The sequence below is a fragment of the Macaca nemestrina genome, chromosome 7, assembly GCF_043159975.1.
Source record: "Macaca nemestrina isolate mMacNem1 chromosome 7, mMacNem.hap1, whole genome shotgun sequence".
Taxonomy (NCBI): domain Eukaryota; kingdom Metazoa; phylum Chordata; class Mammalia; order Primates; family Cercopithecidae; genus Macaca; species Macaca nemestrina.
This window is the reverse complement of record NC_092131.1, coordinates 136,473,843-136,498,811: the sequence shown is the minus strand read 5'-3', so window position 1 is coordinate 136,498,811 and position 24,969 is coordinate 136,473,843. Positions and strand designations below refer to the sequence as shown.

General features: G+C 45.5%; 2 protein-coding genes across 8 annotated transcripts in view; one reads left to right on the top strand and one right to left on the bottom strand.

The window, feature by feature from the left end:
* LOC105493006 (dipeptidyl peptidase 8) overlaps window positions 1-13,119 on the bottom strand; it is an 87,221-nt gene extending 74,102 nt beyond the window's left edge. For 2 of the 7 annotated variants that reach the window (XM_071101194.1, XM_071101195.1), the window contains exon 1: window positions 1,540-1,753. The gene's annotated coding sequence lies outside the window, so the exon portion shown is untranslated. Of the gene's footprint in view, window positions 1-710; window positions 1,496-1,539; window positions 1,754-13,098 lie in introns of those variants that run through there. The other 5 variants (XM_071101197.1, XM_071101198.1, XM_071101196.1 and 2 more) reach the window with 4 other exon arrangements.
* A 1,424-nt stretch (window positions 13,120-14,543) lies between these two features.
* Window positions 14,544-24,969, top strand: part of LOC105488410 (3-hydroxyacyl-CoA dehydratase 3) — a 48,795-nt gene continuing 38,369 nt past the window's right edge. The window contains exon 1 of the mRNA XM_011752417.3: window positions 14,544-14,800. Within this exon, the coding sequence (XP_011750719.1) occupies window positions 14,714-14,800 (87 nt within the window). The 5' untranslated portion in view covers window positions 14,544-14,713. The remainder of the gene's footprint in view (window positions 14,801-24,969) is intronic.

Sequence of the window (24,969 nt, the reverse complement as noted above, 5' to 3'; positions counted from 1 at the left end):
TTTTATTTCAAAGATGTGTAGCCCAATATAGTCAAAAGAATATCCTAACATAGTAAATGTTGGTGTCCAGACATACATTAAAAGGAAAATCATGGAAAGGCTTTTTAAAAAGTTACAAAAGGCATACAGATGTGAAGTTACTCAGTGACTATTGCAAATCATCAAAAACGGCAGATGATTAATAAAATTTATTTTTATGTGCCTATTCCTGTTCCTGTTTTACATAATAATGTCATATCAAGCTGGATGGAGAGAGAATCAACTCAGGAGGATAGCCAATAAGAGTTACAGGCCATTTTTGCAGAAAAGGAATTAACTTGAATTTAATAACTTAAGATATTTCACGAGATAATTTCCTATTCATCTTAAGTGCATTCCATTTTTGCTTTTTTTCTTGCTGCATTACTCTGAGAATAATTTAAATAGGTAACTTTTCTGGAAAAAGCAGCATTAAACTTGTTGAAATTCTGGCTTAGGAAAAAAAAAAAAAAAAGGAAGGTCTGCTATTACATCTGTTACTCTATCAGTTTGAATTTTGGGCTCCCACAGCCCAAGGAGGTGATGAAGGGATGGGGTGGGAAAAGCTAAGTGGCAAGTGTAGGAAAAACAGCAAGGTTATGCCAGCACAGCAACAATGGACTAAAATGTCAACACACACCACAGCACTAAGTCCCTCACTCAGAAATAGAGCATGCTGACTCAGAAAATACCTTTAGGACTCTTGAGTTTGGATCCACTCAAGTGAAATTCCTTAATTTTTAACTCGAGGGCCAAACAGCCGTCCACTTAAACACGTAAAGCCTCACTGAAGCCTAGCTAATCTCTCTTTGGGGGTCCACACCTAGTTGAGAGGTTCATTAGCACAGAGGGAGCAAAGATCTTGAAAAACTATGACTGAGGAAGAAGAGGAGAAGCATAGCAGAGAATATGAGAAGGAAGATGGGAGGGATGCCAAGTCTTAGGAAGAAAATGTGTGAGAAGAGAGGTGTGGCAGGAAAGTGTCCTGTTGCAAGTGGGTGGAACAGAATGGGCGGGGGCAGTGAGCAGGGAGGGAATCGATCTAGCATGAGGCAGGTGAGAAAAAATGACCACCAGCTGGGAAACCAGAAAATCTGAATGGGAAACCAGAAAATCTGAGTCCAGAGCCCATCTGCCAAGTTGGACTTAAGGAAAACCCCTTGGCCTCTGTGGGCTTCCGTTTCCTTATCTGTAAGCGCTGACAATACCCGGCCTCCCAACCCCAGCGAGACTCAATTAAGATAACGGACGTGGAAGTCAAGAGGCCAGCGCCCAGAGCTCAGGGGGCGCCCAGTGAACGGTGGTTGACTCGGAATCTCAGAGCCTCGGCTTCCTCTTCCGGCAAGTAGGGGGGGCCAGCCACCGGCTCTGCCCTGGACAGGGCGGCGCGTCGGGTAAACCGCAAAGCGCGCTGACCCTGAGAACGCGCCGAGCAGTCCCTCCGTGAGGGGGAGAGGGCCTGGTGAGCCGTCGCTCAAGCCTCGCAGACGCAGGGGAAGGAGAGGGGGGCGGATACTGCACCTTCCCCCCCGGCCCCGCCCGGACCGTCCCGACGTGCGCTATGGAGCGGGCCTGCGCCGCTTCATGCTGCGGCGCCTCCACTCCAGTCCTGGTTGCAGTGGCTTCCTCAGCGGCGGCGCAGGTGACAACACAGGCGGCGAACGCGGCACTCAGAAGCAGCGGCGGCAGCAGCAGCGGCCTTGCCCTCAGAGACTTTAGCACTTCCGGTTCTTCGCCATCCGCTCTCCGACTGGCGAAGGCGCAGCCGGGCCAAGAAGGGCGCCGCTGTCTGCTGGGTGGGGTCCAACACCACAGCGCAGTCTAGTGGCTGGAGGAGCCAAGGAGGCGCGGGGTGGAGGCTGGGCCGAGCAGGGGATAGAGATGAAATCCAGAAAGGAACAGCGACTTGCTGAAAGTCACAGGGCAGATTGTGGCGCATCTGTAGTCAATAAATATATATTGAGTGCATGCTCAAAATAGACAACATTCCTGTCCATGTGCCAGGCAGAGAGAGCCTTAGACGCTGGGAGCAAACCGGGGTAAATCCCTGCCCTTTCAACGAGATGATATTAAGAGGAAAGGGACTAGGGCCTTGGAGATCTAAGCGCCTCATTGTTGTGGTGGAAAGAAATCTGAACCTGGAGTCCGAAACTTGGCTCTAATATTAGCTAGTGATCTTTTAGCAGGTCACTCAATCTAGTTGAGCCATAATTCCTTTACCTCTAAAAGGAATATAATACATTTCACTTAATTGCAATTAAAGAAAACCGGCTGGGCGTGGAGGCTCACTCCTGTAATCCCACACTTTGGGAGGCCGAGGCAGGCGGATCACTCGAGGTCAGGAGTTCGAGACCAGCCTGGCCAACATGGGGGAACCACATCTCTGCAAAAAATTCAAAACTTAGTTTGGCATGGTGGTGGGCGCCTGCAATCTCAGCTACTACTCAGGAGGCTGGGGAAAGGAGAATCGCTTGAACCCAGGAGGCGGAAGTTGCCGTGAGCTGAGATCACGCCACTGCACTCCAGCCTGGGTGACAGAGTGAGACTTTGTCTCAAAAAAAAAAAAAAAAAGTATGCATATTAACACATAAAATGAAGAAACCCCAGTTTCCTAAGGGAAAGAAATGAATGACTTGTTATAATCAGAACCAGAGGCAGGTCCTTTGACCTGCAATTTCTTTCCTGGTCTACACTGTATATTGGCTGAGAAAAAGGGAACTCAGAAAGATATCCAGGAAAGTAGCAGGTGTACAACAAAACAGTGCAAAAGTGGGGTCTCCCCTATTTTCTATTATTACAAAGAACCATGTGTCAGAGTCATATGTCATTAGGATTTATTATAATAGCACCAATAAAAAATCCATTTGGGCACTATGCTCCACTCCACGGTGTATAATTATTCACTCTAAGCTTAAATGAGCCTTCCCTCAGGTTTTTTAAAGTTGAGCTCCCTTTAAAAAAAAAAAGAAAGGCAAAGTCATTTTCCCTGGGTCTCTTCTATTAATTTTATCCAAATGACCTGACAGCAGATTTTAAAAGCTTTAAATGCACACGCACACACAAAATACAGAGAAATATCTTGCACTTCATTTCATTAATTCAACAAGTGTTTGCTGAATCTCTGCCTTGTACTTGTCACTATTTTAAGCGGTGGGGCCACAATAGTGAACAAAGTAGATAAAGCCCTGTTTGCATGCAGTTAATAGCCTAACAAGAAGAGATAGAGCCCCCTCCCCCCAAAAGCAAACAATTAAAAATATATAATTTCATGCATTTAAAAAAAGAGCCATGGACAGATAAAATACTTGCTTATATCACATGGATAATTATAGATTTGACTAGAATGGAATTCAGATTTATTTTTATTTATTTATTTATTTATTTTTGAGACAGAGTCTTGCTCTGTCACCCAGGCTGAAGTGCAGTGGTGCCATCTCGGCTCACTGCAAGCTCCGCCTCCCAGGTTCATGCCATTCTCTTGCCTCAGCCTCCCCAGTAGCTGGGACTGCAGGCACCCACCAACATGCCTGGCTAATTTTTTGTATTTTTTTTTTAGTAGAGATGGAGTTTCACTGTGTTAGCCAGGATGGTCTCGATCTCCTCACCTTGTGATCCGCCCACCTCGGCCTCCCAAAGTGCTGGGATTACAGGCGTGAGCAACTGCGCCTGGCCAGATTTCTTGATTTTTATTCTTATTTTCAAACCCCAAGAGAGCTGTAGAGGAACATCTTCACCATGGAACGCTGGCCACCTTGTGTGTACCATAGGCATAGGCTTGAATCCAAGGATCTCTGAGTCTTAGCAGAATGCTGTGTGACGTTCCGAGAATAGGAGAGAATAGGAGGCTGATAAGGACCTGGAGGCAACCTCCTCGGGGAGGCAGTCAGGAGACAGCTTCTCCTCTCCTCACAGTTTCTGATAAGGTGTGGGGCTTTCTCTCCACTCCCTCAGAATAGCACTGCTGAATACAAAATCATTTGTCTGCAGTCTAGAATTGGCTCCTGTTCAACAGGACAGCTCGCAATTCACTTTGCAGTCATTTGGCCCCTTTTGTTTCAGTACAGTTGTCCCTTGGTATCTGCAGGGGATTGGTTCCGGGATTCATGACAGATATTAAAATCAGTGGTACTCAAGTCCCTGATATCAAATGGCATAGTATTTGCATGTAACCTATACACATCCTCCTCTCATATATACTTTTTTTTTCTTTGGTGACAGTCTCCCTGTGTCACCCAGGCTCTGGAGTGCAGTGGTGCGATCTCAGTTCAGCTCACTGCAACCTCTGCCTCCTGGGTTGAAGCAATTCTCCCACCTCAGTCTCCAAGTAGCTGGGGTTACAGGCACCCGTCACCATGCCCAGCTAATTTTTGTATTTTTAGTAGAGATGGGGTTTCACCACATTGGCCAAGCTGATCTCAAACTCCTGACCTCAAGTGATCTACCCACCTCAGCTTCCCAAAATGCTGGGATTACAGCTGTGAGCCACTGCGCCCGGGTGACTTTTTTTTTTTTTTTTAATTGAGAGGAAGTTTCGCTCTGTTGCCCAGGCTGGAGTGCAGCGGTGCAACCTTGGCTCACTGCAACCTCCACCTCCTGGGTTCAAGCAATTCTTCTGCCTCAGCCTCCCGAGTAGCTGGGATTACAGGCGTCTGCCACCACGCCTGGCTAATTTTTCTACTTTTAGTAGAGACAGTGTTTCACCATGTTGGCCAGGCTGGTCTTGAACTCCTGACCTCATGTGACCCACTTGCCTCGGCATCCCAAAGTGCTGGGATTACAGGTGAGAGCCACAATGCCTGGCCTATTATTTTTTTATTTCAGTTTTTTTCTAAATACTTTTGACCCGAGGTAGGTTGAATCCCAGATGTAGAACACACAGATACAGAGTCAACTGTATTGTCATTTTTGATGTATGAGACAAGGATCACAAGCATCTATCACCATTGTGCATTTTTCCTTATGCACTGTATTTAAGTAATAAACTACCTGAATCTAAAAGTGGCTCAATGTATCTTTACTGGCTGAATCAGTCAGGCCATGGCCTTGCCAAGTCTTGTTTGTGTGGTTGACAAACTCTAGCTGGCTTTTTGCTGCCCTGTACTCTAGGAACCCATCAGGAAAAGACAAGTTATCTAGCACATGAGGTATGAATGAGATAGCATGGCCAGGTTGATGCAAAACCATCTGTATATAGCACTGGGTATTATCATCAACAAATATGTTTTAAACATCTACTTTCTAAAGCACATTGTGTTAGATACTACAGGACACCAAAAGGAGGTAATCTGTGCTCTAGGGATGTTTATAATCTTGGTGAGAAAAAAGATCATAAGCATGTAGCACATACACTAACAGCCATTGATTATAGGATATGGTGGGTCTACAGTTTCTTTTTCCACTTCCCCCCATACTTCCCCCTTTTCAGGATGTAGTTCAAACCAAACTGTAATAACAAAAAAAGAAGGCGGGCACAGTGGCTCACGCCTATGGTTCCGGCCCTTTGGGAGACTAAGGCAGAAGGATGGTTTGAGCCCAGGAGTTCGAAACCAGCCTGGGAAAAGTAGTGAGACCCGCTGGACGTGGTGGCTCACACCTGTAATCCCAGCACTTCGGGAGGCCGAAGCGGGTGGATCACCTGATGTTGGGAGTTGGAGACCAGCCTGACCAAAATCATGAAACCCTGTCTACTGAAAATACAAAAATTAGCCAGGCGTGGTGGCACGCATCTGTAATCCCAGCTACCTGGGAGCCTGAGACAGGAGAATCGCTTGAACCTGGGAGGCAGAGGTTGCGGTGAGCTGAGATTGCGCCATTGCGCTCCAGCCTGGGCAACAAGACCAAAACTCCATCTCAAAAAAAAAAAAAGAAAGAAAAGAAAAGTAGTGAGATCCCATCTCTACAAAAGTATAAACATTGGCTGGGCACAGTGGCTCACACTTGTAATCCCAGCACTTTGGGAGGCCGAGGCAGGCGGATCACCTGAGGTCAAGAGTTTGAGACCAGCCTGACCAACATGGTGAAACCCCATCTCTACTAAACACAAAAAAATTAGCCAGGTGTGGTGGCCCATGCCTGTAATCCCAGCTACTTGGGAGGCTGAGGCAGGAGAATTGCTTGAACCCAGGAGGCAGAGGTTGCAGTGAGCCGAGACTGCACCGTTGGAATCCAGCCTGGGAAACGAAAGCGAAACTCCATCTCAAAAAAAAAAAAAAGGAAAGAAAAGCACAAAAATTAGCCTGGTGTGGTGGCATCTGTAGTCCCAGCTCCTCAGGAGGATCACTTGGGCCCTGGAGGTCATGGCTGCAGTGAGCCATGATCATACCACTAGCCTGGGTCCGTCTCAAACAAAAAAAGGAAAGAAAAAGAAAAGAAAAAGAAAAAAGATCTTTCCCTCTGATTTTCTTTTTCATATTTAAGCTTTTATTTATGTACTTAATTTATTTTGAAACAGGGTCTTGCACCATTGCCCAGGCTAGAGTACAGTGGTATGATCATAGCTCACTGCAGCCTTGAACTGGGCTCAAGTAGTCCTCTGGCCTAAACCTCCTGAGTAGCTGGAACTACAGGCATGCACTACCATGCCTGGCTAATTTTTAAATTTTTGTAGAGATGGGGGTTGTATTAGTCCATTTTCATGCTGCTGATAAAGACATAGCTGAGACTGGGCAATTTACAAAAGAAAGAGGTTTAATTGGACTTACAGTTCCACATGACTGGGGAGGTCTCACAATTGTGGCAGAAGGCAAGGAAGAGCAAGTCACATCTTACGTGGATTGTGGCAGACAGAAAAAAAAAAAAAAAGAGCGTCTGCAGAGAAACTCCTGTGTGTGTGTGTTTTTTTTTTTTTTAGACGGAGTCTTGCTCTGTCACCCAGGCTGGAGTGCGGTGGTGCAACGTCAGCTCACTGCAAGCTCTGTCTCCTGGGTTCACGCCATTCTTCTGCCTCAGTCTCCCGAGTAGCTGGGACTACAGGCGCCCACCACCATGACTGGCTGATTTTTTGTATTTTTAGTAGAGACGGGGTTTCACCGTGTTGGCCAGGATGGTCTCGATCTCCTGACCTCGTGATCCACCCGCCTCAGCCTCCCAAAGTGCTGGGATTACAGGCCTGAGCCACCGCACCCGTCTAAACTCCTGTTTTTTAAAACCATCAAGCCGGGTGCAGTGGCTCACACCTCTAATCCCAGCACTTTGGAAGGCTGAGGCAGGCAGATTACTTAAGGTCAGGAGTTTGAGACCAGACTGGCCATCATGATGAAACCCTGTCTCTACTAAAAATAGAAAAAAAATTAAGGCCAGGCGCGGTGGCTGTAATCCCAGCCTTTGGGAGGCCGAAGCGGTTGGATCACCTGAGGTCAGGAGTTCAAGACCAGCCTGGCCAACATGGTGAAACCCCATCTCTACTAAAAATACAAAAAATTGGGCCGGGCACGGTGGCTCACGCCTGAAATCCCAGCACTTTGGGGGGCTGAGGCGGGTGGATCACGAGGTCAGGAGATCGAGACCATCCTGGCCAACACGGTGAAACCCCGTCTCTACTAAAAATACAAAAATTAGCTGGGTGTGTGCCTGTAATCCCAGCTACTCGGGAGGCTAAGGCACGAGAGAATCCCTTGAACCCAGGCGGCGGAGGTTGCAGTGAGCTGAGATTGTGCCACTGCACTCCAGCCTGGCGACACAGTGAGACTCAGTCTCAAAAAACAAAATACAGTCCAGGCACGGTGGCTCACGCCTGTAATCCCAGCACTTTGGGAGGCCGAGGGGGGTGGATTACGAGGTCAGGAGATGGAGACCATCCTGGCTGACATGGTGAAACACCGTCTCTACCAAAAATACAAAAAATTAGCCGGGCGTGGTGGCGGGCGCCTGTAGTCCCAGCTACTTGGGAGGCTGAGGCAGGAGAATGGCGTGAACTCAGGAGGTGGGGCTTGCACCACTGCAAGATCGCGCCACTGCACTCCAGTCTGGGTGATAGAGCGAGACTCCGTGTCAAACAAAAAACAACAAACAAACAAACAAACAAAAAACAAAAATTAGATGGGCATGGTGGCGCGCGCCTGTAATCCCAGCTACTCCTGAAGGCTGAGGCAGGAGAATCGCTTGAACCCAGGAGACAGAGGTTGCAGTGAGCCGAGATTGTGCCATCGCACTCCTGCCTGAGTGTTGAGCAAGGAGAGCGAAATTCCGTCTAAAAAAAAAGCGGGGGTGGGGGCGGGCAAGGTGGCTCACGCCTGTAATCCCAGCACTTTGGAAGGCCGAGGTGGGTGGATCACTACATCAAGGGTTTGAGACCAACCTGACCAACATGGTGAAACCCCCGTCTCTACTAAAAACACAAAAATTAGCTGGGCGTGGTAATCCCAGCTACTCAGGAGGCTGAGGCAGGAGAATTGCTTGAACCCGGGACGTGGAGGTTGCAGTGAGCCGAGATTGCACCACTGCACTCCAGCCTGGGCGACAGAGCGAGACTCCGTCTCAAAATAAATAAATAAATAAATAAATAAAAGAAAGTAAAGAAAATGAGATTTTATTTTCTATAAAGGGTTACAGCTTGTAAGCTGACCATGCTGATAGGCTGGAAAGTGTAGCCTCTGGTAAAGGTCAGAGTCAGGTACTTGAAGTATGAAGGGGTAGGACAGGAGCTTTTTGCTGAATGGATTGGCTAAATATACATATGCAACAGGTTATAGGAGGAGGTAAGAATATTCATGAAGGTGGTCCTGAAGCACAAATATTGAACAAACATATATGTTACATATGACCCATGTTCACCTTGCAGTGGAGACTTAACATTTAAATGTATTACAATTTGGTCTACATGTCAAAAGTTCTTTTCAGGACACAAAGGCCCTCAAATGTACAGCCTCTCTAAACCAGTCAGAACTCATCTGTGGTTGATAGTCTTCTTATCAGCAGAAGGTTACTGAAATCAGTCTCTTGTCCAATAAAAGCTATAGTTATGGCTTGTGGAACAAGGGGTCAGTTGGTCAGTGTCTGGTGAGGAGTGAGCTAGAAATTTTAATATTGATTATCTCAAGGCTAGTGCTTGTTTAGCTGCTAGAGAAAGAAAAACCTTGTGGCAGTTAATCATGGTTTATTCTTTAAGTGCAGGGGTGTGTGACTTACCTCTTGCCTAGCATGGCCTTAGGTCTAATTTATAATTTGGTATCATATTGCCACAAAGGGTCCATTCCATCAGTCTTTAAACACATTATTTGTTTTTATTTTTTGTTGTTGTTCCATCAGTCTTATGCTCTCTATTTTCACATTAACACTGGTCAGTTGTTGTGTCTAAACCGCAAAAGGGAGGGGGTATAAGGAGGCATGTCTGACCTCCCATCCTGTCATGATCGGCAACTCAGTTTTTAAGGTTTTTCTGGGGTCCCCTTGGCCAAGAAGGGGTCTGCTCAGTCAATTGTGAGGCTTAGGATTTCATTTTTAGTTCACACTTCTGAACTGTGGATTGACAGGTAGAGGGGAAGGTTTTCCCAGTAAAGATTACCTACAATACTCATTCTCCAGGCAGAGTTAGGAGGTTACATGTATATGATCTGGCTGTGGAGGATTCCCCGTTAGATACCCGCACTGATCCAGTCAGTCTCCCTCTCCACACTTAGCTTTGTACCATCTAGAGAAACCTGACTTTGCTCAGGGATAACTGGCTACGTGATTCTGGGCGATTTGGATCCAGCCAAATTCTACAGCTCATTTTCTAAAAGCTCTTCCAGGAATAGAAGATTTTATACATAGATAACAACAAGGATGTGTATGACCTCTTGCCAAAGGCAGGAAGTCAGCCTTCACCCTTGGGAATGAGCTTCATCCATGGCAAGTACTCAGCAAATGCTTCCTGTAGTTAGTGGTGACTATTCTCTGAGAAGGGAGAGCTGGCCCTGGGCCAGATGAGGCTGGGAAGGCTGCATCTAGAAGCTAGGACATAAAGACAAAGCTAAATTTGCATTTTCATTTGACTGGTAGTATCATAAAACTCTTAGCCCTACCTATTTCAGCTTGGCACTGACTGCCACTTGGCTCTGCCTTTTAATCTCCCCTGCCACCTTCCAGAGTATTTTTCTTTTTTCTTTTTTTTTTTTTGAGACAAGGTTTTGCTCTGTTGTCCAGGCTGGAGTGCATCAGCGCCATCACAGCTCACTGCAACTCTGACCAGCTAGGACTACAGGCACATGCCTCCACACCTGGCTAATTTTTAAAATTTTTTCTAGAGATGGGGTCTCACTGTTTTGCCCAGGCTGGTCATGAACTCTTAAACTCAAGCGATCCTCCCACCTCAGCCTCCCAAAGCATTGGGATTACAGCATGAGCCACCATGCCCAGCCCTGCCCTGCAGTTTTATAGTTCACCAGAATGATACTCTTTCTTCTCTCCATTTCTATTTTTTTTCTTGTTAGATTTCTCTTGGAGAGAGGGGTCTATAATAGTGGGGTCTCTTTGCAGAAAAATTTAGAAACAGCTGATAAGAGCACTAGAGGGAACCAAATCTAACTCATCAAATTCACCTAATTTGATGAATGTGGAAACTCATGCCTAAATAAGTCATTTTGTAGTATGTTACTAGTGGTCAAACCAGGCTGGATAGGCCCACCTCCACTGGACCTTTTTTATGAAGCATCTGAGGCAAAATGCCAACATTCAGTCTTCTTCTATATCAATGGCTTTCACCTTGGCAGAAGTCAGCTGATAAGCCTCAGGTTTCAAATATGCTGAAGTAAAATTATTCTATTTTTTATTACCCACTACCAGGATGGCTAAAATTAAAAAGACTGGCTGGGGGTAGGGGGTGGTGCTGGAAAAAAAAAATTAGGCTGGGCGCCATGGTTCATGCCTGGGAGGCTGAGGCAAGAGGATCACTTGAGCCCAGGAGTTTGAGACCATTTGAACCTAGAAGTTTGCGACCAGCATGGCCAACATGGTGAAACCCCATCTCAACTAAAAATACAAAAATTAGCCAAGTGTGGTGGTGCACACCTGTAATCCCAGCTACTTGGGAAGCTGAGGCAGGAGAATCATTTGAACTGGGGAGGTAGAGGTTGCAGTGAGCTGAGATCATGCCATTGCACTCCAGCCTGGGCAACATAGCAAGACTCTGTCTCAAAAAAAAAAATCTAAAAATTAAATTAAATTAAATTAAATTAAAAGACTGAAAATACTAGGGACATAGAGCAACTAGAACTTTCAAACATTGCCGTGGAATGTAAATTGACCAAAACACTTTGTAAAACTGCTTAGTGTACCTACTAAAGCTAATCATACATCTATGTAACCTATCAATTCCCTTCATAGGTATTTATTCCAAGATAATTAAGCGCATATATCCCCAAAAGACAGGAACACAAATATTCAGAGCAGCTTTATTTATAACAGCTAAAAACTAGAAACACCACAAATATCCATCAATAGGAGAATGGATAATTTGCGGTATATTCATATAGTCAACTACTATAGAGCAAAACCAGAAACTAAAAGAGAATGAATTACTGATTCACTCAGCAACATGGATAAATCTCATACGCATTATATTGAGGAAAGAAACCAAGGCCCGGTGCGGTGGCTCGCACTTGTAATCCCAGCACTTTGGGAGGCTGAAGCGGGTGGATCATGAGGTCAGGAGTTCAAGACCAGCCTGGTCAAAATGGTGAAACCCCGTCTCTACTAAAAATACAAAAATTAGCTGGGCGTGGCGGTGGGTAGCCATAATCTTAGCTACCTGGGAGGCTGAGGCAGGAGAATCAATTGAACTGGGAGGTGGAGGGTGCAGTGAGCTGAGACTGCGCCATTGCACTCCATCCTGGGTGACAGAGCGAGACTCCATCTCAAAAAAAAAAAAAAAAAAGAAATCAGACACGGTAGGTTCCATTTATATAAAATTCAAGAACAGAATAGACAAAAACGACTCTGTGGTGATATATCAGGATAGTAATTACTGAGAGGCAAAGATATTTTTAACATGAAATAACCTCTGGGATACTGGAAATATTCCAGATCTTGATTTAGGTGATAATCACATGGATATATACATATATAAAAATTCAGCTTAAACTGAATATTTAAGAGTTACTGGCTAACACGGTGAAATCCCGTCTCTACTAAAAATACAAAAAAATTGGCCAGGTGTGGTGGCTGGTGCCTGTAGTTCCAGCTACTCTGGAGGCTGAGACAGGAGAATGGCCTGAAACCCAGAGGCAGAGCTTGCAGTGAGCCGGGATGGCGCCACTGGACTCCAGCTTGGGCGACAGAGCGAGACTCCTTCTCAAAAAAAAAAAGAAAAGAAAAGATTACCCATGTTCTATATTTAAACTACACCTCAATTTTTTAAAAAGTGCCCCATATTGCATCTTATGTAGTAAACACAATACAATAAAAATACCTTTATCATAAAAAATTTATTTTTAAAATTCAAGACTGTCAAGGTCACTGCTTTCATCAACTCATACCTAGCAGATTGCATTGTTCGCCAATTACTTTGCCTACTACCAGTTCCTCCTCTCTGATAGGTCTTTCTTGCTGAGCACATGTTTGATTTTACTCATCTCCAGGTTAAGGAACTTCCTTGGCTCCCATGTGTCTGTGGGATACAGTATAGGCACTTCAGTGAAGCAAATAAAGACTTCTCTAATGCACCCTCTGCCTTTCCAGATTCAGGGCGACCTCGCTCCTCTATGCCTTTAATCCCTAGCAGCAGAACCTCCCATATCCCTCTCTCTCTCTTTTTTAAGACAGGGCCTCACACTGTCGCCCAAGCTGGAGTGCAGTGGCGCGATCTCGCCTCCTGGGCTTAAGTAATCCTCCCACCCCAGCCTCCCGAGTAGCTCGGAACACAGGGGGGCGCCAACCACGACCTGCTAACTTTTGTATTTTCGTTAGGGACGGGGTATTGCCATTTTCCCCAGGCTGGTCTCGAACTCCTCGGCTTCAGCGATCCTCCCGCCTCGTCCTCCCAAATTGCTGGGATTACACGCGTGAGGCACCGCACCTGGTCCACATCTTTTCACCTGTGAACGAAGCAAGCACCCTGTGCTTCCACGGCCTACCTGGTTCTTACTCGGTCAAATTCCTACTCACATTTCACCATCCCGTTCTCAAGGGTTGGCTCTCTCAAATGTCTGACGATGGTTCCCATGGCCCTCAGTTCCTATGATCATAAACTCTTTGTGAGCTCAGCACATTCATTATATGAAAACTCTATATTTCATACTGTCCACTCCTGAGATAAATGTTTCTGGAGAGCTACCAGAATTTGTTTTCATCGTTGGATCCCTCTGCTAAACAAATGGGTGCTAACAGAATCACTTTGCTAAATAAATGGGAGCTAACAGAATTGAATATGAGTTCCATTTTTGTCCCAGAATTCTAGTTTTCATAGAAATATTTCTTCCCATTAAATTCTTCCCTGCAGAAGAACTTGGGGATGAAAGCCGATACAGACAAGACAGTTTAAGTAAGACATAAATGAGTGTTGTCTCTAGTTTGAGTTTCCTATTTTTTAGAGACAGCCTCCTGCACTGTCCAATAGAATAGCCACCAATAATATGGATATTTAAGTTTAAATTAGAAGTGAATAAAATTGACCGGGCGCGGTGGCTCACGCCTGTAATCTCAGCACTTTGGAAGGCCAAGGCGGGCGGATCACCTGAGGTCGGGAGTTCCAGGCCAGCCTGACCAACATGGAGAAACCCTGTCTCTACTAAAAATACAAAATTAGCCGAGGGTTGTTACGCATGCCTGTAATCCCAGCTACTTGGGAGGCTGAGGCAGGAGAATCGCTTGAACCCGGGAGGCAGAGGTTGCGGTGAGCCGAGATGGCGCCATTGCACTCCAGCCTGGGCAACAAGAGCGAAACTCCGTTTCAAAAGAAAAGAAAGAAAAGAAGAAAAGAAAAGAAAAGAAAAGAAAAAAGAAAAAGAACAGAAGTGAATCAAATTGAAAATTCAGTTATTCAGGTCAAGTACTCAAAAGCTTCATGTGGCTAGCGGCTACCGTATTAAAGAGCACAATGCGCAATATTTCCATCATCACCTACAGTTTTATTGGGCAGCGCTGCCCTGGTCTTTATTTTCCCTTCTTGGAACGCTCTTCCACGCTGCTCTCACACCATGTCCCCTATCACCATTATCATCCTTATTTCATCTGTAATTACTTGCATCTTTTAATAGGCAGGGAGTTCTAAGACAGAAGGGGCTGTGTCTCACTTCTGTTGTTTCAGTGTTTAGTTTTGAAACCCAGGCACACAGTAGGCACTCAGTAAACAGAATGCGAGGGACCTTCCAGAGACATCCGTCCCAAACCCTTTCTCATGCTCATCGGTCCCCTGAGTCTCCAGCCTTCTTTATTTTAAAGCATCTCACTGAAGACGAGTGGGGAGAGCGTACCACCCGCTGATTCCAATTCCCTAGGCGGCCACGACGAGCTGCGGCGTCTCTGTGCCCAGGCCTGCCCCATCCCGCCTGCGCCCCGCCCCCTCTCGGCTCGCGCCAAGGCCCACTGCTGGCGCCGCCGCCATCCCGGCGCGTCACTGCGCAAGCGCGGCCCGCGAGCGTGGGGTGTCTCAAGGTGCCGGGTTGCAGGCGCTCAGGAGCGCTGGGGTTTGAGGCCTGCTTTCGGCCCGCGCCAGCAGAGCACTACCTGAGGAAGCGAGGCGCAGCGAGCCGAGCCTCCCCGCGCCCTGGGCAGTGTGGCCATGGAGAATCAGGTGTTGACGCCGCATGTCTACTGGGCTCAGCGACACCGCGAGCTGTATCTGCGCGTGGAGCTGAGTGACGTACAGGTAAAGGCCGGGTCGGGCGGCTGGAAGCGCGAGGGATCGCAGCTCCGGGTACCCGCCAGGACCCCTGCCCTCTTTGTCAGTGTGCGCGCGGAGAACCTGCAGTGCGCCAAGAAGGTCCGCGACGCGGTGCGCTCACGGCGTGCTGGCGCTTGTCGAGGCTCACCCGCAGATCCCGGGCCGGGGGCACAACCCCCCCAGGGCTGCAGGAACCTTCGGGTCCTCAGAGAGCTCGGACTGGGCCTCTCAGGCTACCCCCGGCCTCTTCTTTGTTCGCAGTCGGCGGCCTTCATGGATCCCAAGCCCGGCCCTGGCTGCCTGGCCGTCGGGGTTCGAGTTGGCTGGGGCCCTTCGAGATGTGGGATGAGCTCGTTGGGTTAGGGGTGCAGTTGTGACAGTGGCTTGCTGGGCCGTGGCTGGCCTAAGAGGTCCAGCCAGGCCCCTCGGACGTTACCGAGGCAGGGCGCTGCAGGGGGTGGGGGAGGGGAGGGATGGGGGGCCACACCCACCTCGCAACCGTTCAGTGATGGAAATCATTCTCATTACTTTTAATTTTAAAATTCACAAGAGCTGGAGGAAGTGATATCCTCCTCTGTTCTGAAGGCTGTGAGCTCAGGTTTGCTGAGTTGCACAGAGAACTTAAAAATTTCTTAAGTTACATTAAGCATTTCTGTTTGAGATCCTTGACCCTTTATATAAGCAAGCTGAAGGCACCTAATAGCGGACACTCAAGGACCTGTGTATCCTCATGTCTCTGTCCAAACTAAAGATTCCAGGCTTCGAGAAACTGGAGTTTTCATTCTGGAAGGTTCTTTCTTTTTCTTTTCTTTTCTTTTTTTTTGAGACGGAGTTTCGCTCTTGTTGCCCAGGCTGGAGTGCAGTGGCACGATCTCAGCTCATGCAACCTCTGCCTCCCGGGTTCAAACGATTCTCCTGCCTCAGCCTCCCCAGTAGCTGGGATTACAGGCGCCACCACGCCCGGCAAATTTTTGTATTTTTAGTAGTGACAGGGGTTCACCATGTTGGCCGGGCCGGTCTCGAACTCCTGAACTTAGGTGATCCACCCGCCTCGGCCTCCCAAAGTGCTGAGATTACAGGCATGAGCCACCGCACCCAGCCTCTGGAAGGTTCTTTCTACAGTCATCCTTACTGGAAACTTCTCCTTAACATCTATGGCACTTTGTAACCTCTTTCACTCCATTTAACTCTCTCTGCTTCTGAATCAGGCATCTGGCTGGATCACCCATGGATCCGGTAAAATGTAGGTGCTTTCTGAGTGTCGACTTGAATTTGTTGAATTTAATATAATCTTTGCTTCTGGAATATAAACCGTTTTCCTGTTGAAAGATGAAGACAGTAGTGGCCAGAATGCCTTTAAATAGGCTATGACATTGCATGGTGTGTCGTTTAATGTGTTCATCCAGACTGAGATTATACTTTTGGGTCAGAGTATGAATAAATGTTCTGTGCTGTCTCCCTCTACTGCTCCAGGGTGGTTTACTAGAATAGGAAAAAACAAACAAAATCTTTTGTAGATGGGGCTCAAAGTCCCCGTCTAGAGAGGGTTCTTCCAGCAGTCAATAAAAAAGTACAGAACAGGCGGGGTGCTGTGGCTCACGCCTGTAATCCCAGCACTTTGGGAAGCCAAGGAGGGTGGATCACCTGAGGTCGGGAGTTCGAGACCAGCCTGACCAACATGGAGAAACCCATCTCTACTAAAAATGCAAAATTAGCTGGGCATGGTGGTGCATGCCTGTAATTCACTGTGTTGGCTACTTGGGAGGCTGAGGCAGGAGAATCGCTTGAACTGGGGAGGCGGAGGTTGCGGTGAGCCAAGATGGTGCCATTGCACTCCAGCCTGGGCAGCAAGAGCGAAACTCCATCTCAAAAAAAAAAAAAAAAAAAAAGTAACCATCTAAAGCATTTTGGGGAAAAATAAATAATTTTTCTCCCTTATTAAGGTTTTGTTTTCTCTGGGGTTTCACATCTGTAGTTTTGAGGCACCCATATTTCAACTACCATTAGTTTAAAAGCACCATGTTACACTCATAAAAGAGTGTTTACATGTGTTAGCAATCCTCTAATACATGTAAGGTAGTACAGATTTACAAAGATGAGTCAGACCCAGCTTTTCAAGGGCATGCTATCTAGAAGGAGGCATATCACATACAAACAAAAAGTTTTGTGTAGGAGTATGTTTATTGGTAGAATTGGAGTTGGATGTTGGACCAGGTATCTGGTGTTAAAGGAATTTGTTACCTTTCTTTAATTTAGTTAGTGGTGGGCCGGGCGCGGTGGCTCAAGCCTGTAATCCCGGCACTTTGGGAGGCCGAGATGGGCGGATCACGAGGTCAGGAGATCAAGACCATCCTGGCTAACATGGTGAAACCCCGTCTCTACTAAAAAAAAATACAAAAATCTAGCCGGGCGAGGTGGCGGGTGCCTGTAGTCCCAGCTCTTCGGGAGGCTGAGGCAGGAGAATGGCATAAACCTGGGAGGCGGAGCTTGCAGTGAGCTGAGATCCGGCCACTGCGCTCCAGCCTGGGCGACAGAGCGAGACTCTGTCTCAAAAAAAAAAAAAAATTTAGTTAGTGGTGACTTCCAGAAATGCGATTTATTTTTGTCAAACTAAGACTGGGAGAATGTTCCAGAAAGAAAAAGGCATAGACTTTTAGACACTTGTAATGTCTGACTTAAACCGTGTCAATGCCCAAAGGCCACCAATAACATACCGGTAGTTAAACAAGTTGGGTTTATTACTCATTGCATCAAGAGAGAGCATACTCCATGGGGAACCCTGGGGTGTTTCATTAGGAGGGTGTTAGAACTGATTATAGGATTTGGGTGTTGGTGATTAGGGAAGGGGAGGGTTAAGGAGGTTGGAGTTTTACTTTAGAGAAGATCCTGTAAGAAAATATGGGAGTTTTGTAGTTGGGTATGTGAATAAATCTTATCTATAGGGCAGGGAGACTAGTATAAGAACAAAACTGTAATTGCTATAGGAGTAGCAGTCACTCAATTTGGCCAGAGGGTATTTGGGATTTCATGGGTGGCATAGCCACTATGTATTTCTCTGTGCTTATAACAAAGTTGTGAAATGGCCTCTGTCTCATTTTATGAAGATTTCAGAGTAACCTTGTCTGAGGTTGGTATTCTGTGAGATTGTTTATGTCCCATAGGAGAATAACATGGCCTGGCTGTGAGTGCTATGCCTGCTTCTGAGTGTCAGGGGTCGCCTTTTTTTTTTTTTTTTTTTTTTGTCTTTCTCAACTGATTGCTCTATGCAGAGCCTGTTGAAATCAGTGGTTATACATGTGCAGATTTGTTATTAAAAAAAAGAAAATAAACCAGTGGTTCTGGCCCTGGATGAAGCGCTTCATTTATTTGTTCAGTAAAAATCGTTTATGGAGTACCTACTCTTGTCTATCATTAAGCTAGGTGTGGGGTTCTTGGACAGCACTTTAACACTCCCTGCTTTCTGTAGCATGTCCCACAGCTTATGTGTAAATGTGAGTTTTAAAGTGTTAAGTTCCAGTTTGGAGGCATTGGCTCTGTCTCCCTCCATCCTGACACAGAGAACTGTCCAGCTGTCACATCTCTATTCTGTCTTTGGAACTGCAGGGCTAGTGACTATGAGAGAACACGGCTGATGTGAGGAGAAATGGTGGACAATAAAGACTTCAGCAGTGGCATTGTCTGTGCTTGAGGTGAATAGTAGCAAAGAGGCCAGCTAAGGCAGTGTTACTTTCAAATCGAATTTACTTTCATGATGAGCATAATGAACATGTTTGTCCCGAAAAACGTAGTTGTTAAAGCATTGGTTTATTTACAAGGTGCTTGTTTTGGGTGTTGTGAACAGAGAACAGAGTGTAGCTGTGTTTGAGAGCTGTTTGAAAGTTATTGTTCCTATCCTTACCTAACAGAGTCTGGTGGAAAGAGTGCTAACTGAACACATGAGATTGGGTCCTTGTTCTTACACTTACGCTCTGGTGACCATGATTCACTTAACCTTTATGAACCTGCGGCTCTTCATCCAGACGGATATGAACAGTAGTGCCTAACTCCTAGGACTATTTTGAGATTTGAATTGGAAAATGGATTTGAAAGTGCTTTGCAAATTCTAGTGTGCAGTTCAAGTGAGTGATTATGATGATTGTGATATTAAACCTTAGATGAGAGGGATGGACACAGAGCAATGGAAGAATAGAGCCTATTAGTAGACCTTTTCATATATGAAAGTTAAGGTATGACAAGAGGCGCTCTTACAAATTAATGAGGAGAGAATGACCTATTCAGGAAATTGTACTGGGACAACTGGTCATCCAAATGGCAAAAAGAAAATAAGATCCTGCCTTATGCCATACACAAAAATCAGTTTCAGGTGGATTAATGACCTAAATGTATAAAGCAAAACTACTAAAAAGAAATATAGGAGACTATCTTTATAATATTGGAAAGTGGGAGAATGTGCTAAGCAAGATGCAAACCCTAAAGACAAATATTGACACATTTAAGACAAACTTGAAGAAGACATTTGCAGTGCATATCACTGAGAGATGACTAATACCATGAATATTTAAAGAACACCTACAGACCAATAAGCAAAAGACATATTACCAAAAGAAAAAGGGGCAGATAATATAAACATTTCAGAGTAAAAGGAAACAAGAATGACCAGTAAGTCTGAAAAGATGCTGAATTGCAATTATGATCAGGCACATGTACAGGCATACCTTGTTTTATTGTGCTTTGCTTTATTGTGCTTTGCAGATAATGCGGGTTTGACAAACTGAAGGTTGTGGCAACAGTCTGTTGGGGTCATTTTTCCAACAGCATGTGTTCACTTAGTGTCTCTGTGTTGTATTTTGTTAATTCTTGGAATAGTTCAGATTTTTTCATTATTATTATATCTGTTCTGGTGATCTGTGATCAGTGATCTTTGATGTTACTTTTTTTTTTTTTGAGACAGAGTCTCACTCTGTTGCTCAGATTGGAGTGCAGCAATGTGATCATAGCTCACTGTAGCCTTGAACTCCTGGGCTTGAGCAGTCCTCCTGGCTCAGCCTCCCTAGTAGGACTACAGATACCTGCCTAGCTAATTTTTAATTTTTAAAATGTTTTTAGAGGTGGGGTCTCATTATGTTGGCCAGGCTGGTCTTAAACTCCTGGACTCAAGCAATCCTCTTGCCTTGGCCTCCCAGATCCCTGAGATTACAGGCTTGAACCACTGTGCCTAGCCTTAATGTTACTATTGTGATTGTTTATTAAATTAATTAATTAATTAATTAATTAATTTAGTTTTGAGACAGGGTCTCACTCTGTCACCCAAGCTGGAGTGCAGTAGTGTGATCTTGGCCCACCGCAACCTCCCCCTCCCAGCCTCAAATGTTCCTTCCACCTCAGCTTCCCGAGTAGCTGGAACTGCAGGCGTGTGCCACTGTGCCCAGCTAGTTTTTGTATTTTTTGTAGAGACAAGGTTTTGCCATGTTGTCCAGGCTGGTCTCGAGCTCCTAAGCTCAAGTGGTCTGCCACCTCGGCCTCCCAAAGTGTTGGAATTACAGGTGTGAGCCACTGTGCCCAGCCACTATTGTGATTGTTTTGTGGCAAAATGAAATACACCTATATAAGATGGTGAACTTAATCGATAAATGTGTGTGTTCTGACTGCTCTCACTGGCCATTCCTCCATCTCTCTCCCTCTCCTTGGGCCTCTGTCCTCTGAGACACAACAATATTGAAATTAGGCCAGTTAATAACCCTACAGTGGGGCCGGGTGTGATGGCTCATGACTGTAATCTTAGCACCTTGGGAGGCTGTGGTGGGGGGATCACTTGAGGTCAGGAGACCAGCCTGACCAACATGGTGAAACCCCGTCTCTCCTAAAAAAATACAAAAATTAGCCAGGTGTGGTGGTGGGTGCCTGTAATCCTAACTACTCAGGAGGCTAAGGCAGGAGAATTCACTTGAACCTGGGAGGCTGAAGTTGCAGTGAGCCGAGATCACGCCACTGCACTCCAGTGGCAGAGTGAGACTGTGTCAAAAACAAAACAAAACAAAAAAGCCATACAATGGCTTCTAAGTGTTAAAATGAAGAGTTGCACATGTCTCACTTTAAATCAAAAGCTGTAAATCATTAAGCTTAGTGAGGAAAGCATGTCAAAACTGAGACAGGCTGAAAGCTACGCCTCTTGCACCAAACAGCCAAGTTGTGAATGCAAAGAAACAGTTTTTGAAGGAAATTAAAAGTGCTACTCCAGTGAACACACAAATGATAAGAAAGCAAAATGGTCATATTGATGATATGGAGAAAGTTTGGTCTGGATAGAATATAATTCAGCCATGACATTCTCTTTTTTTTTTTTTTTTTTTGAGATGGAGTCTCGCTCAGTTGCCTAGGCTGGAGTGCGGTGGCACGATCTCGGCTCACTGGAAGCTCCACCTCCCGGGTTCACGCCATTCTCCTGCCTCAGCCTTGTGAGTAGCTGGGACTACAGGTGCCCGCCACTACGCCCAGCTAATTTTTTTGTATTTTTAGTAGAGATGGGGTTTCACTGTGTTAGCCAGGATGGTCTCGATCTCCTCACCTCGTGATCCACCTGTCTCGGCCTCCCAAAGTGCTGGGATTACAGGCGTGAGCCACCGCACCCGGCCCATGACATTCTCTTAAGCCAAAGCCTAATCCAGAACAAGGCCCCAACTCTTTCAGTTCTGTGAAGGCTGAGAGGTGAGGAAGCTGCAGAAGAGAAATTTGAAGCTAGCAGAAGTTGATTTATGCGGCTTAAGGAAAGGCTCCGTAACATAAAAGTGCAAAGTGAAGCTACAAGTGCTGATTGTAGAAACTGCAGCAAGTTATCCAGAAGATCTAACTAAGATCCTTGATGAAGGTGGCTACACTGAACAACAGATTTTCAATGTAACAGCCTTCTACTGAAGAAGATGCCATGGAGGACTTTCATATTTAGAGAGGAGAAGTCAATGCCTGGCCTCAAAGCTTCAAAGGACAGTCTGACTCTTTTGTTAGGGGCTAGTGCAGCTGGTGGCTTGAAGTTGAAGCCAGTGCCCCTTTACCATTCTGAAAATCCTAGGGCCCTTAAGAATTATGTTAAATCAGCCGGGCGTGGTGGCTCATGTCTGTAATCCCTCAGCACTTTGGGAGACCAAGGCGGGTGGATCACCTGAGGTCAGGAGTTCAAGACCAGGCTGACCAACATGGTGAAACCCCATCTCTACTAAAAAATACAAAAAATTAGCTGGGCATGGTGGTGGGCGCCTTTAATCCCAGCTACTTGGGAGGCTGAGGCAGGAGAATCGCTTGGATCTGGGAGGCAGAGGTTGCAGTGAGCCGAGATCGCACCACTGCACTCCAGCCTGGTCAATGGAGCGAGACTCTGTCTCAAAAAAAAAAAAAGGTATTATGCTAAATCTACTCTGCCTATGCTCTGTAAGTGGAACAACGACTCCTGGATGATAGCACATTTGTTTACAGAATGGTTTACTGAATATTTTAAACCCACTGTTGAGGCCAACTTCTCAGAAAAAAAATATGTATTCCTTTCAAAATACTACTGCTCATTGACAGTGCACCTAGTCCCACCTAAGAGTGCTGATGGAAATGTCAAGGAGATTAATGTTGTTTTCATGCCTGCTAACATAACATTCCTTCTGCAGCCCATGGATCAAGAAGTAATTTTGACTGTCAGGTCTTATTCAGAAAATACTTTCCGTAAGGTTAAAACTGTCGTAGGTAGTGATGCTGTGATGGGTCTGGGCAAAGTCAATTGAAAACCTTCTGGAAAGGATTCACCATTCTAGATACCATTAAGAACATTTGTGATTCATAGGAAGAGGTCAAAATATAAAAATGAACAGGAGTTTGGAAGAAGTGGAATCCAACCCTCATGGATGATTTTGAGGGGTTCAAGACTTCAGTGGAGGTAGTAACTGCAGGTGTGGTGGAAATAGCAAGAGAACTAGACTTAGAAGTGGAGCCTGAAGGTGTGACTGAATGCAGTAATCTCATGATAAAACTTGCAGGGATGAGGAGTTGCTGCTTATGGATGAGCAAAGAAAGTGATTTATTGAAATGGAATCTATTTCTGATGAAGATGCTCTGAACATTCTTGAAATGACAACGAAGGATTTATACTATTTCATAAACTTAGTTAATAAAGTAGTGGCGGGGTTGAGAGGATGCTCTGATTTTAAAAGAAGTTCTCCTCTGGGTAAAACAGTATCAAAGAGCATTGCATGCTGCAAAGAAATCTTTAGTGAAAGGAAGACTCAATCAATGAGACAAACTTCATTGTTGTCCTCCTTTAAGAAATTGTCACAGCCACCCCAGCCTTCAGCAGTCACCACCTGGATCAGTCCACAGCCATCAACATTGAGGCAGGACCCGCCACTAGCAGAAAGATTACAACTCCCTGAAAGCTCACATGATCATTAGCATTTTTTAGCAATGAAATATTTTAAAGTTAAGGTATGTACACTGTTTTTTAGAATAATACTGCATACTTAATAGACTATAGTATAATATAAACATAACATTTATATATACCGAGAAACCAAAAAATTTGTGTGACTCACTTTATTGTGATATTAGCTTTATTGTGGTGGTCTGGAACAAAACCTACAATAGCTCCAAGGTGTGCCTGTAAATTAAAATGATAGGATACTGTTTCTCACATTAGAGTGGGAAAAATGAAAAAGCCTGACATGACTAAGTGTTTGTGAGAATGTTCAGCGACAGGACATTTTTTTTTTTGAGACAGAGTCTCACCCTGTTGCCCAGGCTGGAGTGCAGTGGCGAGATCTCCGCTCACTGCAGTCTCTACCTCCCGGGCTCAAGTGATTCTCTCGCCTCAGCCTCCCAGGTAGCTGGGACTACTGGCGCCCACCATCACGCCCTGCTAATTTTTGTATTTTTAGTAGAGACGGGGTTTCACCATGTTGGCCATGCTGGTCTCGAACTCCTGACCTCAAGTAATCTGCCTGCCTTGGCATCCCAAAGTGCTAGGATTGCAGATGTGAGCCACCGTGCTCGGCCGGACATTTTTTTTTTTCTTTTTTTCGAGACAGAGTCTCGCTCTGTCACCCAGGCTGGAGTGCAGTGGCGCGATCTCGGCTCACTGCAAGCTCCGCCTCCGGGGTTCACGCCATTCTCCTGCCTCAGCCTCCCGAGTAGCTGGGACTGCAGGCACCCGCCACCACGCCCGGCTAATTTTTTTGTATTTTTGGTAGAGACGGGATTTCACCGTGTTAGCCAGGATGGTCTTGATCTCCTGACCTCGTGATCCGCCCGCCTCGGCCTCCCAAAGTGCTGGGATTACACGCGTGAGCCACCGCGCCCGGCCGGACATTTTTTTATACAGTTGGTGGAAGTACTAATAGGCACAACTGATTTGGAGAACAGTTCCGCACCATGTTGTCAAGCTGAAGTTGTATGTCTTTATGACTTGGAAGTTTTGTTTTTTTAGAGAAGCTCTTACACATATGCAGGTGGAGGTAGAATGTTCATTGCAGCAAAAGATTGAAAGCAGCCTCAATTTTTGTCAGCTGGAAAATGGATAAATTGTGGTATATTTATACAATGGCATAGTGTACAACAGCCACGATGAACGAAACAGAACCATCTTTATGGAATTAAAGCTTAGAAATATAATATCAAATAAGCAAGTTGAAGAATGATACAGGCAGTATGAAATTATTTATGTGACATGTAAAATCATACTGTATATTGTGAATGCCCAACATGTTGTAAGTGACTAAAGAAATACAGTGGAAATGACAAACTCCAATGCTGGAAGAGTGGGTACCTGCAAAGTTGGGGCATGTTTGAGGGAGAGAGGGTATTGGGATTGAGTAATTATATAATGTATCTGTGTCTGTTTTATTTCTTTTTTTAAAAATTGAGGCAAATAAAACAAAATGCTAATTGATGTTAGGTATAGTGGTGTTTGCTATATTTTTCTGTTTGTCTGATTGCTTGAAATATTTCATAACAGAAATCAGTAAGTCTAAGTTGTTTATTACCACAGTACAAAAATACTTATAAAGCAGTAAGTTAAATAATCTTGTAACTGTTGACCGCTCCAGGCATAGTGCTAAGTACTAGATATTCAGTAGTGAGCAACACATGTAAAGGCACTACCTTCAGATGGAGGGAGACAGGCA